Source organism: Vigna angularis, chromosome 1 (assembly GCF_016808095.1).
Source record: "Vigna angularis cultivar LongXiaoDou No.4 chromosome 1, ASM1680809v1, whole genome shotgun sequence".
Lineage (NCBI taxonomy): Eukaryota > Viridiplantae > Streptophyta > Magnoliopsida > Fabales > Fabaceae > Vigna > Vigna angularis.
Genome location: NC_068970.1, coordinates 7,881,832 through 7,895,294, shown reverse-complemented (window position 1 = coordinate 7,895,294; position 13,463 = coordinate 7,881,832). Strand labels below are relative to the sequence as shown.

Sequence of the window (13,463 nt, the reverse complement as noted above, 5' to 3'; positions counted from 1 at the left end):
CCTTTTGCTGCTTGTTATACTATGCAACTCATTAATATTTTACTTCCAACGTTTTGACATATTTTTTTTCATCTCAGCTTTTACACAATGTTAAACCTGACATTACTTACTTAAAGTTTTTGGCTCACTTTGCTATACTTCAACTCTTCAAGCTCATAGAACAAAATTTCAACCTCGTGCAAGAAAATGTGTTTTACTTGGTTTTAAAACAGAAGTGAAAAGCTACCCTTTTGTTAGATTTCTACTATAGGAAATTTTTTTTTATCAAGGAATGTAGTATTTTATGAAAACATATTTCCTTTTCTTACTAGTGACAAACACTCACCTATTGATACACAAAATTTCTTGGATTTTGTCACCAAAATTATTTTATCTCCATCGTCTCTTTTCCCATAAATTATTGATCAACCCTCTTTACCACCTACATCTCCTCCTTCTATTGTTTCCGACCTTGATATTTTTTCTTCTCAACCTTTTTCTGTTGAACCTGCCACTACTACTCTACAAAAGAAATCAACCCGACCAAAACATAAACTATTTTATCTGGAGGACTATCATTGCAACATGTTATCTACTTCATTCGCCACTCAATCATCCACAAGTACCTTATATCATATCTCTTCATATCTCTCGTATGCGTTATCATACTTTCATATTACACAATTTACGAATAGAAATTAAATTCATAAAGAATAATTTGGTTACAGTTAGAGAGGAAATGCAAGGCACTTGGTTGTCCATAATATATTTACTGCACCAAAAATTATGCAATGGTTGATTTTCAAATGAAGACCTTTATGAAGAACAAAACTGTTGCAGTGTGCATAATATAAAATAAACAACTAGGAAGTGGATTATTGATAAAATGAAGGGTTCACTAAACACCAGCTCAACTTTAATTAATGTCGAAGCTTTTTTACTGCCTCAAAAGCGAAATCAGTGCATCTCTTAGAGGATCAAAAAATATTTAGATTTATGAAAAAGCAGTAGAAATAATTAAAGACAGTTACAAGGAGCAGTGCAAACATGTATATAACTATGCTCATAAAGTAATAAGGAAGAATCACGGTTTAGCACATCAAATAGATTCCACCATTTGTGCCCCCATTTGAAAGATTGTATGTTTGTTTGATCATTGTAAAAAAATTTCAAGGCATATTGTAGACAATATATGGATACTCATTAAAGGGATATTTTAGTGGGTAGTTACTATTTGTTGTACGATAGGATGCAAATAACCATACATATGTGATTGCCTATTGATGTAAAGGATAAAGCGATAATATTAAATGTCATTTCTCATCAGAGATACACCACACTCTACTACATATTCAAGAAGGATATTTTCATATTTCTGGTAAACATCTGCTAAAATTCAAAATGACAGATCTATTCCTAATGCTGCTTCGTGAAGATTTGAGTGATCATGTGAACAATAATTACAATTTTATCTGTGACACGCAAAAGGTATGTGCAATCATGTACCACTTTTTTTTTATTCTCTCAAGGACCTTACTGCATTTATATTCTAAATTTGAAGGACTTGGTTGCCACAACTACTTGCTCAAAGACTAGTTGCATTGATTGCTTAAGAAAGAAGAAGATGAAAATCAGGAGACTATATGATAATGTTAGTCTAAGTTGTACACAAGATGAAGTTGGTACAAGAATAAATTGAAATGAAATTGTTTTCATAGGTAGGAAGATGGGTGTAGCCGTCAACAAGGAATGGGGAAGAAATTAGGGTTTTTAATACTGAAGGTGGAATTTTAAAAGTTAGAGGGGTGTAAAACAAATGAAGATGCACTGACCTTCCACCTCAACACGACCATTTCTTTCTGCACCTCCTTTTTTTCTTACTGCACCTCCATAAAACCTAATATTAATTGCTACCCTCATTAAATTATATACTAAAGCCTAATTATTTTTCTCCCTCCCCTCTCCGTGTAGCAGTCCTTCCTTTCGTTCTCTCTTTATCTCCTTCCTTCCATTCTCCTTCACCCGATATTGTTGGGTTCCTTCCATTCTCCTTCACCGATATTGTTGGGTGAGAGAAGTGAATGAAAAAAAATGGACGAAAGGAGGGTAAAGAAGAAAGAAGGAGAGTGGTGAAGAGAAAATGAAGGGAGAGAAGAAGTGCATGGAAAGTAAAGGATAAATATAATGAAGGTTTAGGTATATAATTTTAATGAGGGATAAAATTGGGTTATTAGAATTTATGGGAGTGCAAGAAGAAAAAGGGAGGTGCAGGAAGAAATAGTCCACAAAAACCTCCTCTAATAACACAACCAACATAAGAAAAAAATAAATTTGAATAAATGCAAACAGATCCAGAACCCAATTCAGAAAGAAATATTATTTGAAGTGCAAAAGATGGATTCTGATTTGCTAACAGAAATTAAAGCGAAAGAAAAATGTTTGTGTAATAAACCTATAATTAAACTATATATCCATTGACTGGTAATTTTGGTACATTGTAAACCCACCCTAATCTCCGCTGTCTGTATAGTTAATAGATCCCTAATTTTGAAGTAAATTATACTGATGACAAATATCACTAGAATTCTTTTACGATTTTCAATAAAAATCACAAGCACTTCAATTGTAAATTTTGCATTGAAAGTTAACTTTAAATTAACGAAGTAAAATTATATTTTTAACAGAAATAAATAACTACTTGAGAACTCCATTTAAATTTGACCTTAGTTGCATCTTCACCAAAAACATAATATTTAAAAAAAATATTAAAAAGATACTCTAATAAACCAAAGCAAAATGACATATTGATAAGCTGTTTAATAACTGACTGTTTTTTTAAACAACCAAACGACAACTAATTTTTTGAACATTCAAATGTTTAATCAAGATTAAATTATTCAATAAAAAAGTTTATAAAAACAAGTGATCATATAAAATAATAGAGTTTTTGGAACTCAAACCCATGTAAATTCTTGTAACCGCCTTCTGTGTTCAGCTCCTACAAATAAATAAAAAAATTGTGGAGACCTATGAATGTACCATTATAAAATAAAATGAATGCAAAGGATGCAATTCAATGCCCAATACTTGGCGTAACAAGGGAACTTCCATTCCCCACTCGTTTCGTCTATCATTCCTAACATCAAGCGTTTGACACGAAAGCGTGTACAAAAATATAACCTTATTCTATATTTTGTCATCCTAGGTTAGTGAGAAATCAGCATAACAGAACAATATGGTTTGTGATTGACGATGGGCTGTTCCAATCCCAAAAAAAAAAACATTGGAAAAAATACCTCGTACGAACAGAAAAGTTCTGGTAACACCAAACACGTGTGCTAAATGAGAATTGGACATTCCAGAAATCATGCCGAAAACATAATTAACTTTAGGTATAGGTGCATCATGCAAAACTAGAAACCTATAATGTACAAATCACCTTCAAAGCCCAAAATGCAGCAAGTGAAGAAATAACCTGAATTTAAGCACACCTATAGTCCTATCGATTCAACAATTTTCATCAAAGATACACATAAACCACACGAGTTTCGGCCTCCTCATGTTCCACTCCAGAACATCGGTCTTCCTCAAATTACCTCCTCCATTCTGCTTGAATTACCTTTCCTGCAAGGCGAACAGACCCATTGATGATTACGATCCATTCATAGTAAAAAGAAGACATACCAGAATGTGACTCTGACGCAGATTGAAAATTGGAAGTTCGCATCTGCTAAGTTGTTCAATTGCTAATAAAAGGAACTATGCCGTTTCAGAATTTGCATTTTAGACATGTTTGGCATGATTAAGCTAATCTGACAACTTAGCTAACAGTAATTTGAAATAAGTGAAATCATTTCCCAATGTATTTAAAGCATTATGCTTTCTCGGGTGAATTTTCAAAAAACCACTATATAGAAAAAACTATCACATACCATTCCCATCTCTAGAAGATGATGATACAGTTCTGTCGCTTCTGTTGCCCCCTTTGCCACCTGAGTGAACTGGTCTGTGTGTCCTGGGTGAATGCGAACTAATTTTGCTGTTAGTTGAGGATGGCAAAGAATGGCGCCGGGTCTGGTTGTTTCTTTCACTTCCATCTTGTCCAAATCTTGGAGATCCTTGTGCCCTTAACTTTGCCTTTGCAGATTCAGTTGCTGCCATGTAACTTGGCAATGTTGGACTATTCTGTATTCCATTATCTGCACGTTCCTGTTTTGCTACATTAGAGCCTTTTCTGTTCGGTTTCTGGTTTTCACTGCCTATTGGATCTTCCTTGTGACTCAAATCTCCATTTGTCAAGAGAGAATTTTCATCTCCACAAATAAGCTCTGGCAAATCTATGGGCTCATATTTTACTTCATCGGAAATATTTTTATCTTTAGTTGTAATTTCAGTCAAGGGCTTCGATTCCACAGTCACTTGATTACTAGTTGGTGTGTCAAGCATTTCGTTACTAGCTGAAAGTCTTGGAGTAGTTTCTATATCTTGCACGCTGGAAACAGTTAAGGCTGCTTCCTTCTTGACCTTGTCATTAAAACTAACGACCTCTTGTTCTGAAACAGCAAGGGATGAGGTAACTGTGGCCTTTTCCAAATGTTCCTTTGGCATCTCAGTTTCAACTTCTGAAGGAACAGCATTCTCAGCAACAGGATTATGAACCTTTCTCAAGTTACGTTTAACCTTTTCAAGCTCATTTTGTGGATTTTCCTGCACGGGATCTGAGGGTTGACTTGGAATTTTCCTTGAGTTTCTTTTGGGTTTCTCAAATTCAGGATTTGCTAGCACTGGGACTGAGTCAAAATTCGAAGTAGGAAGCTTCCTGTTAGTACGTTTTGACTTACTCGTTTGAGTATCTCCAACTGAAATATTGCCATGCTTTCTTTGAGCCTTGCTATCCTGAATTTTCTTGGGTTGGGGAACTGGTTTCCAAAATTGAGATGCTGACCAGCGCTCCAACCAACTTAGGACTGAATTTGGATCACCCGGAACATATTGCAACCGCAATGCCATTATTGTAGTTGACGAAGTAAAAAGCTGGAACAACAAACATCATTATTACATGCCCAAGTTAACTGATCATAAAAGACAAATTTTAGTGTTAAGATAGGCAAGATTATTGACATAGAAATATACAAAAAAAATAACTATATTCACCCACAAATTTTAGTGTTAGGATAGGCAAGATTAAAGACAAGTTCACCATATAGAAAATTTAACCAAACAAAAGAATAGACACAACTAACATCCCACTCAGACCCAGATAGAACAAATACAGTCTCAACATTTTAAGATGGGTAATCATAGTTTCTTGGTATGAATTCCTCCTTCCATACATACATCCCAGGACAATCAAAGCCTATTACTCTTCCTGTGAACAACTCCCAGTGTTTTTATGACAAAAGTAGCAGTAAATAAACTGTTGAACCTACGATTAAGATTAAAATTGAGCATGCACACACTTTAGCAACAACTAATTGATTTTACAATCCCATCATTGGATTTAATTTATTTAAATTGGAGTCTCTAAAATTTTCAGTTTAACTTTAAATGTTTGCAATTCCAATCTATAAATATAAGAAAAAGTCTTCATCATTCTTAAAAAATGAATTTTAAACTTAACTCAATCTCACTTCACTCGCCATCATGATAAGAACATCAAATGTGAGAATAGTGAAAGGGCTGATAAACCAAACAAACCTCACTAAAATAGACTCTGATACCATATAACCAAGTGAATTTTAAGCCTAGTTTAACCTCAAAACCAACTTGTAAGGATCTCCAACGGTCGTGACAAACTAACATTTCTTGGTTTACCTAATGACCACAAATTTCATATAGATAGTGACTTTGAAAGTATGAGCACCTGCCTCTACATTCATGCAAAAGGTTACTCTTACTTTAAACAATGGTAAGTCAACAACAAAAACAAAATTGTTGTGAACAGCGGGAGAGTATTACAAGGATTGCTTGTAATTTGTGTGGTGTGGACACTAGAATTCATATGTATAATACAGAATATATGTAGTAATAAGGAACAAAATCAATAATAATGAGAAATATTTTCTTAGACATTTTCCTAATTAATGTAATAGGATCATATCATATTTTTCTATTTAATGTAACCAAATTATCTTTAACAAGGGGAATGGGGAACAGCAGGTCATACACAACCATTTTTAGGCCCAATTTCATCTTGAAGGTGATGATGCTCAGACGGATAGTGTACACAAGCGTTTATGGTTGTAATCACTTCAGTATCTATTGTAACTAACTTCAGTCAGTTATGCTGAGTTGTCAGTTACTTAGATTAGCTGTAGTCTAGTCAGTATAGATTGCTGTGAACCTGAGAAGCCACAAAAGAAAATGTAGATCTTTGGTCCATACTATACATCCTGTTGTTCATTGGACTCAAAATTGCAGATATTACATAATCATCTTACATAAAACCTAAATAAGTATTAATTGAAAAATGTATATTATTACCTGACGAAACCAATAGCATTACTGTGGAAAACAATTACAATCTTTTTGGAATTGGTCCCTATTTAGAGAGGTTAATGGAGTGTTTTACTGTCTCTGTCACAATGATGTTTTCTCACTACAGACATTCAAATTTTTACATTTAAACAAAATACATTGTGATAGGTATCCAGAATTTACTAGAGAATTCCAAGACAGATTCTTGGATGTCTTATTAGAAACAGAACAGAACAGTTCTACTAATGTGGTAAGAACAAGAACAATCACATACAACACTCAAGGTCTTTCAAGAGGACCTGTCTCTCCTAACTTTTCCCCTTTTCAAAACACTCCAAAAACTCCCTGCTCCCCTCCTAAAAAGACTATTTATAATAGTCTGTTACAGTTATGTAATCACAACTGTACTAACTACCTTCTTTTTTCCTTCTTTTGTAAACTGTATCAAACCTATCAATAACCCTCCATGAAGATTCACCTTGTCCTCAGGGTGAAATTCTGGAAATTCTTTATGAATGCAGGAAACAGATTCCCAACTATTCTCAATATCTGAAAGATGTTTCCATTTGATAAGAACTTCTAAGTCACCTTGAGTGGTCTTTCTAGTATCTAGCCGTTGTTCTGGATACACTTCTAGAATATAGTCTTCAGTAAGTGGAGGAGGAAGTGGAGGAGGCATGGGCTGGGTAGATGTGGCTGGCTGCCCTCCCTGGTGACTAGTGATGCTACTTGTCATGTCTGGGGTCTCCCCTTTCCCTCTCTTATGATTACTTGCGACAATAGAATTTCCCACATCTCTGGAGAAACTTCTAGTTATTGAATATGGCCTATACACATTATTGCTCCTGTTTTCATTCGGTGTTCCCCCTGTTGCTATAACCTGATTTCTTCCCCAACCATCTGAGCTTTCATCACCAATTCAGCAAGATTAGTGGGTTCATATAATTTGACCTCAGCCTTGATATCCTCCTTCAACCCATTCAAGAAGATGCCACCAGATAATCCTATTGAATCCCCTTCAAGAACCCAACATATTGTTCAAATTGCTCAATATAATCTTCCACTAAACCTGTTTGTCACAAGCCAATCAGAATTTCGAAGGAATTTTGAAGCATCGTTGGTTGAATGCCTCCCACATAGGATTTGGATTGCAGGTTTCCTGCCACTAAAACCAATTCAAGGCTTTCCCTTCCAAAACAACCATGACAGCCTGCATTCATTCCTCTTCACTGACTTCCTTTAATCGAAAAACCTTTCCAATCTGTTAGTCCACCCATAGGCCTCCTCTCCTGCAAAGACAAGGATGTCCAGTTTTCTCCATTTTGAGGACACTCCCGAACTTTTCTCCTCATCTCTCTCTGCTTCCATCATTGTCTCCATTTGTGACCAAATCATCATCAGTCAGTTTCGTTATTGAAGACAGTTTCTCCACCACACTGTAAACCCCAAATCATGTCTTCCAGATGTTGGAACCGTGTATGATACTCGTTATCATGTTCTTGCCCCATCTTTTCAAGCCCATCCAATCTTGATTCCAGTCTTGTATTCACCATGCCCCACAGGACCAGAAAAGAGGCTCTGAATACCAGTTGATAGGTATCCAGAATTTACTAGAGAATTCCAAGACAGATTCTTGGATGTCTTATTAGAAAAAGAACAGTGCTACCAATGTGGTAAGAACAAGAACAATCACGTACAACACTCAAGGTCTTTCGAGAGGACCTGACTCTCCTAACTTTTCCCCTTTTCAAAACACTCCAAAAATTCCCTGCTCACCTCCTAAAAAGACTATTTATAATAGTCTGTTGCAGTTATGTAATTACAACTGTATTAACTACCTTCTTTTTTCCTTCTTTTGTAAACTGTATCAAACCTATCACACTTTAATTAACCAATTTACAAGGAAAAACTAATGAATTTAGTTAATAACATTAAACTTGTCCTACATTTATAAGTTCTTTCCAAATCTACCCTTAATATTAATGAGACATGCTTTATTTTATTTCTTTGAAATATTTGTATTCTATTCAATTCTTTTTATCTCTCTCTTCATAATATATTTATTGCTCTTGTTGCATGTGAAGAGAAAAAATAAAGTTGTTTAAGTACATACAAGGCAAATTGGACTTCAAAAAACCCTTATGCACTGATTTTTTCCACCATCTATTTATTGAACCTGAAGAAATGACTCATAATTAAGAGTATTTTGAAAGAAAAATTATCTATGCTGCACTTTATAGTGGTTCTCATAAAAAGGACCGAGCAAAATCTCTATTTTAATTCTTATAAAAAGGACAAGAGGGAGCATACTATTGTACATTCTGGAATGAAACTTGCACAGAATAAGTAGCCCAAAAAAGGAACTTAACATGAACATAGAGTAGTTACCTTAAGAATGAATGCATTTGCTGACAGCTTTGTAATTTTCGTGGATATAGCAATTGGCTTGACAAATTTGCCATCCTAAAGGTACAAGACATCGAGAAGGAAAACTATTAGCAGTAGTTAGAAATATAACACATGCAATCTTCCCCCACCTTCTCTCATCCCTGACTTGTGAACACTCAAAAACACAAAATTATCTAACAACAGCTAACTGGTGCACTACCCAATAACCAAAAGAAACTCATTACAAAATTCACAAATTGTTCAATACAGATTGTTGACGCATAGCAATATTTCACCATGTAAAAAACTAGTTAAGAAAAGTTGAAGACAATCTTAACAGCCTGTATAATGCACCAATTTCTTCTGATTGTGACAAAAAAAGTAGTGCATGAAAATGACCGTCTTATTTTTGTAGGAATGAATAATTCAGAATAAGTGTTCGTATTTAATAGAATCAGTTAGCTCGAATGTGACAAAGAGAATCAGGTAAGCTATAAATTCAGTTGCATATCGGCATCCCACTCCCAATAACCCAGAAGAATACTATGACCAAGACAACACACGCATTTGTCACTTGCATACTTTTCCATACAGAGAGTTTAATCAGAAGAACAATATGAGTGACTAACAATTATTTACTGAGAATTCAATTTTTTAAAAATTACCAGAGGGTTCAATATATTGTACTTCTCATGGATTTCAGAACCAACATTAGACTGCCTAACTCTTCCTCCACGAACAAGTGCTTGAAACTTGACAATACCATACATAGTGCATAATGTAACAACAGCTTGTCTCCTAACCAAGTGCCCACGAATGAGTGCTTGCAGCCTTATTATGCCTTTCAAGGCCCTAAATGCTCTTCGAGCCTTCATGAAAAAACTCCGATTAGTTAAGGAACAACAAGGAACAACACCAAATATTACAACTTACAACAAGTCACACAATCGAAACTTGACAAAGATAGTTCTGACAGGTCAAGAAATTGTTTGTATGCCAGCCTTTCATAGACATATTTATCAAATTATGAGTGAAGCGTTGAATAACTCAAGAGAGCAAAAGATTTTACGGATGAAGTACAGCTTTCTATAAAGAGTGTCATAGAAGGGGGAACCCCCAAATCAGGCAGAGTTTATCTTCGTCAAGAAAACAATTTCCCAAGTAACGATAAACATGTCAGTCTTAGATAATATTTACAAAATATGGTCTCAAGTTGGAAAAGAAATATGGGAAGGGGGAAAGATAAATTACAAAAGCCCAGGGATTATAACTCTAAATATCACATTAAGCGTCAAGGTTCAATTCTAATAATAATAAACAACTACACCTCGTAATTTCTTGATCCACCAAAGCCTCCAAGTCAGATGTAAAGATAATTTACAATAATAGCAGATGTAAAAATCAACTCCACTCAATTACTATTCTTTAGCAGTGTAGATTAAAACATACTTTTCATATTTAGAGTTCAGTTTTGCTTTCAGACTAAAAGACATTAGCAATTTAATCAGTAAAGCATTCTATAAATCAGTTAATTGCATACCAAATAACCCCTGAAAGCAGCTTGTGCCTTTGTTGCTGCTTCCTCCAGCCTCATTTTCTCGGGATCCAGTGCATCCTCTTCATTAGTAGATCCTACTAAGTCTATTTCTTGATTGTCAGGTAAAACATTTTCTGCTTCTTTGTTATCCACTTCCTGGACTTCATCGCGATTGGGAATAGCATCAGAGGTTGGTTCTAAAGTCAAACCCGTTTCCGGCACCTTGGAGGTAACTATTACTCCTTCTTTTTTAGTAACAAGCTTCTAAATGAAATTACAGTAAACCAGAGTCAGGTATTTTATTACAGAAGGGAGAGTCCATATGACATACTATCACTGTCATTGAGAAAAATAAGTTTAAGATATACTTTTAACAATATAACAGAATCAATAATTATTAGCAATATATGACTAATTGTAGGTTATTTTCAAATTCCTCTGAGTGCCAACAAAGGTCAGCACAGTGCAAAGTAGTAACAAAAGTTAAGTCCTGCAACAACAACACCAAACCAGAATGTATTATTTAAGGAGAACGGAATTTGTGTTCTCTACTTCCTGTTTTCATTCTCTCTGTCCATGACAATGTATGATTAACAGTACCAATCACATGCATTAAAATTTAAATGAAAAAGAACGCTAGCAACAAGCTCTCTAGTACATCTAACTTCTTATTTAATGAACCTCGCACATGATTTTGTAGTTTTCAATGAATTTTATCCAATAAAAAGTGTAAAAAAGAGTGCTAGAGTGTATTGCATTTTTCTTGAAGAAATATATATTGGGCTATTTATGTCATGAAAAAAACAATGTAATTTGAAAGAATATTTGTAAATGTATTCGTGAAATATGAATATAGATAAACATGAACAGAATGGTGATGTTGCCTTAATTATCACAACATTACCTCTCTGCCTTTTGAAATATTGGATTTGGATGACTTTTTCCCAAACAGTACGGTTTTGATCCATTTTCCAGGTGACTTACCCATACTGGCACCTGTAAAAGAAGGTAAAACTGATCTCTCAGTTGATCTCCATGATTGTTGCTTCATATTAGTAAAATTGAAAGTATGTAATTATCCTGAAATCAAGCACGATGCCTGCTTGGCTGCTTAACTAGATCACCAAATTCAATTAACTTAGTGCAACTAAAAGAATTTACAGTGAACTCGTCAGTTCCTTTAGTTAGCCAAGCATATAGGTGGGATCTTAAAAAACCTGGCATGCCCTCCATTTGGTACGCGAAAGTATTCAGAAAAAAAAAAAAAGTAAGATAATGTTATGATTTTCAAAAAGAAATTTTTTTTTAGAGGTCAATAAAGGAAATTACGTTAAATTTATAGCGATAATCAAACAATACCTAAAGACACATGTAAATGATAATATAGAAGTTAATAGACCTTTAAACAAAAATAACGAATCTTCTATGTATAAAAGCACATCTGGCGACGGCTTCTCAATAAATATAATTATGCAAAGAAAATAACTTATACAATAATAACTTTTTTCCCTTTCCGCATTATTTTTAGCAGAAACATACAGTAGCTTTTTCTTCCATTAGGATGTTAGTCTCTGAATAACTAACTACCTTTCCTTATCAATAAAGAAAAATCATCAATGATTATTATGTAATCAACAACAGAAAAACAAAATTTCCCAAATCTAAATCAAGTATTATCAACAATTTGGGATGACATAATTACTGACCAATCAACTATCCACAGTAAATAGTCAATAGATATCATGCTCAATTAGTACCATCTTTTAAACTGATGCAATAATACAGCACTAAAAAAAATGGTATCATGTCCATATCCTTTTTAATATGATGCACCGTCACTCTTTGACTTTTTCCAAACCCCATCGCTAATCCTCGACTAAAAAACAACAAGCCCTATAAGCCACCGACAATCATAGCGTACGGAAAGGAAATGATGAAAAAACAAATACAATGCAAACTACGTTTGATCTCTCGAGCTCCAAGCTCCTGCCTGCTGAGATTCGATTGAGCACTACAAATCTAAAAGACTACAAATCAACAGTAATCAATCAACAACATACAAGCACAAAACAGAAAAATATATTAACACACAGCGAAAAAAGGTAATTTAAAATGGAAAAATTGAATTCACCAAAACCAAAAATCGAACATATTTCACTTGAAATTCCGCAACACTGAAAATGTATTAACGGACGGGAAAGAGGTAATTGGAAATGCACCAATACAGAAACCCTAGAATCCACAAGATCTGCTATGTGCAAGAACTAGGAGGCACAGAACAGTGCTCGGTCCTTGAATCAGTGTCTGAAATTGGTGCCAATAAGCTAGAATGAGACTAGATCTGAAGATTACCTGACCAATGTGGAACCTTTTCACTTCAAATCTACCATTACTGCGAACCACAACCAAACAATGAGAATGCAAAATTAAAACAATAATTTATTTCCCCATTTGTTTAGTTTACTATTCTAGAGCAAGAGGATAAATATATACAGAGGAGTGAACAAGAGAAGAGAAAGAACACAAGAAGTTGGTGTACCATGGGAAAGAGAGAGAGAAGATTGATCTAAAGCTGCCTAAACTTTGTGGTTGCTTTGTTTGATGCTGCTGCTCTCTGTAAACTGTGCTAGCTGGATGAGTGAAATTTGAAATAACAAAAAATGTCTGAAAGAAACTGAAATGCCTGGATAAGTTGTAGGGAAATCACCACGTGTCACTCGTGCACAGTCTAGAACCCTCTTCGTAACCGTCCGATTCAAATACTTGGTTGATTTTAAATCGTTGACAACAAGAATGGTTTAATCCAAGGGTGCAAATGAGAGGATGTGCTGCACACGAGGACACGCTAAGAAAAAAGAAGTTGCTGTGATTTAATAGAAGGTTGTTTCTGGGAGTGCCAGTGCAGTTACTTCAAAACGAAGTGTTCCAGTTTCTTTAATCTTTATTCCGAAGCATTGACAAATGACTATTAGACCCCTGTATCTCGAACTGTGCTTCACGCGTTGAGTCGCGTCTGGTAGAGTTGAACCGTTGATGGAATTAGGTGGAGGGCAGAGATGAAAGCGCGTGGCTTGTAATGAGG

At 34.8% G+C, this 13,463-nt stretch overlaps 1 protein-coding gene across 2 annotated transcripts; it reads right to left on the bottom strand.

Moving 5' to 3' along the window:
- Positions 1–3,313: 3,313 nt before the first annotated feature.
- LOC108345465 (protein IQ-DOMAIN 31) lies at positions 3,314–13,267 on the bottom strand. 2 transcript variants are annotated; one of them, XM_052869661.1, is made up of 9 exons: positions 13,089–13,267; positions 12,921–13,002; positions 12,734–12,773; positions 11,286–11,377; positions 10,385–10,645; positions 9,510–9,713; positions 8,845–8,919; positions 3,912–5,013; positions 3,314–3,603 (listed from the first exon to the last, which is right to left on the bottom strand). In XM_052869661.1, exons 4-9 carry the CDS (start codon positions 11,367–11,369, stop codon positions 3,572–3,574), a joined length of 1,758 nt encoding a protein of 585 aa, XP_052725621.1. In that variant the 5' UTR covers positions 11,370–11,377; positions 12,734–12,773; positions 12,921–13,002; positions 13,089–13,267; the 3' UTR covers positions 3,314–3,571. The 2 variants fall into 2 exon arrangements, with proteins under 2 accessions (XP_052725621.1, XP_017439552.1); XM_017584063.2 differs by lacking the exon at positions 13,089–13,267 and having other exon boundaries at positions 10,385–10,642; positions 12,921–13,061.
- Positions 13,268–13,463: the final 196 nt, after the last annotated feature.

Coding starts and splice junctions, on each gene's coding strand:
- LOC108345465 (XM_052869661.1), bottom strand. CDS start 11,369: ATGGGTAAGTCACCTGGAAAATGGATCAAAACCGTACTGTTTGGGAAA. Junction 10,646..11,285: donor ATATTTCAAAAGGCAGAGAG/GTAATGTTGTGA, acceptor AATTTCATTTAG/AAGCTTGTTACTAAAAAAGA. Junction 8,920..9,509: donor ACAATATATTGAACCCTCTG/GTAATTTTTAAA, acceptor TTGTACCTTTAG/GATGGCAAATTTGTCAAGCC.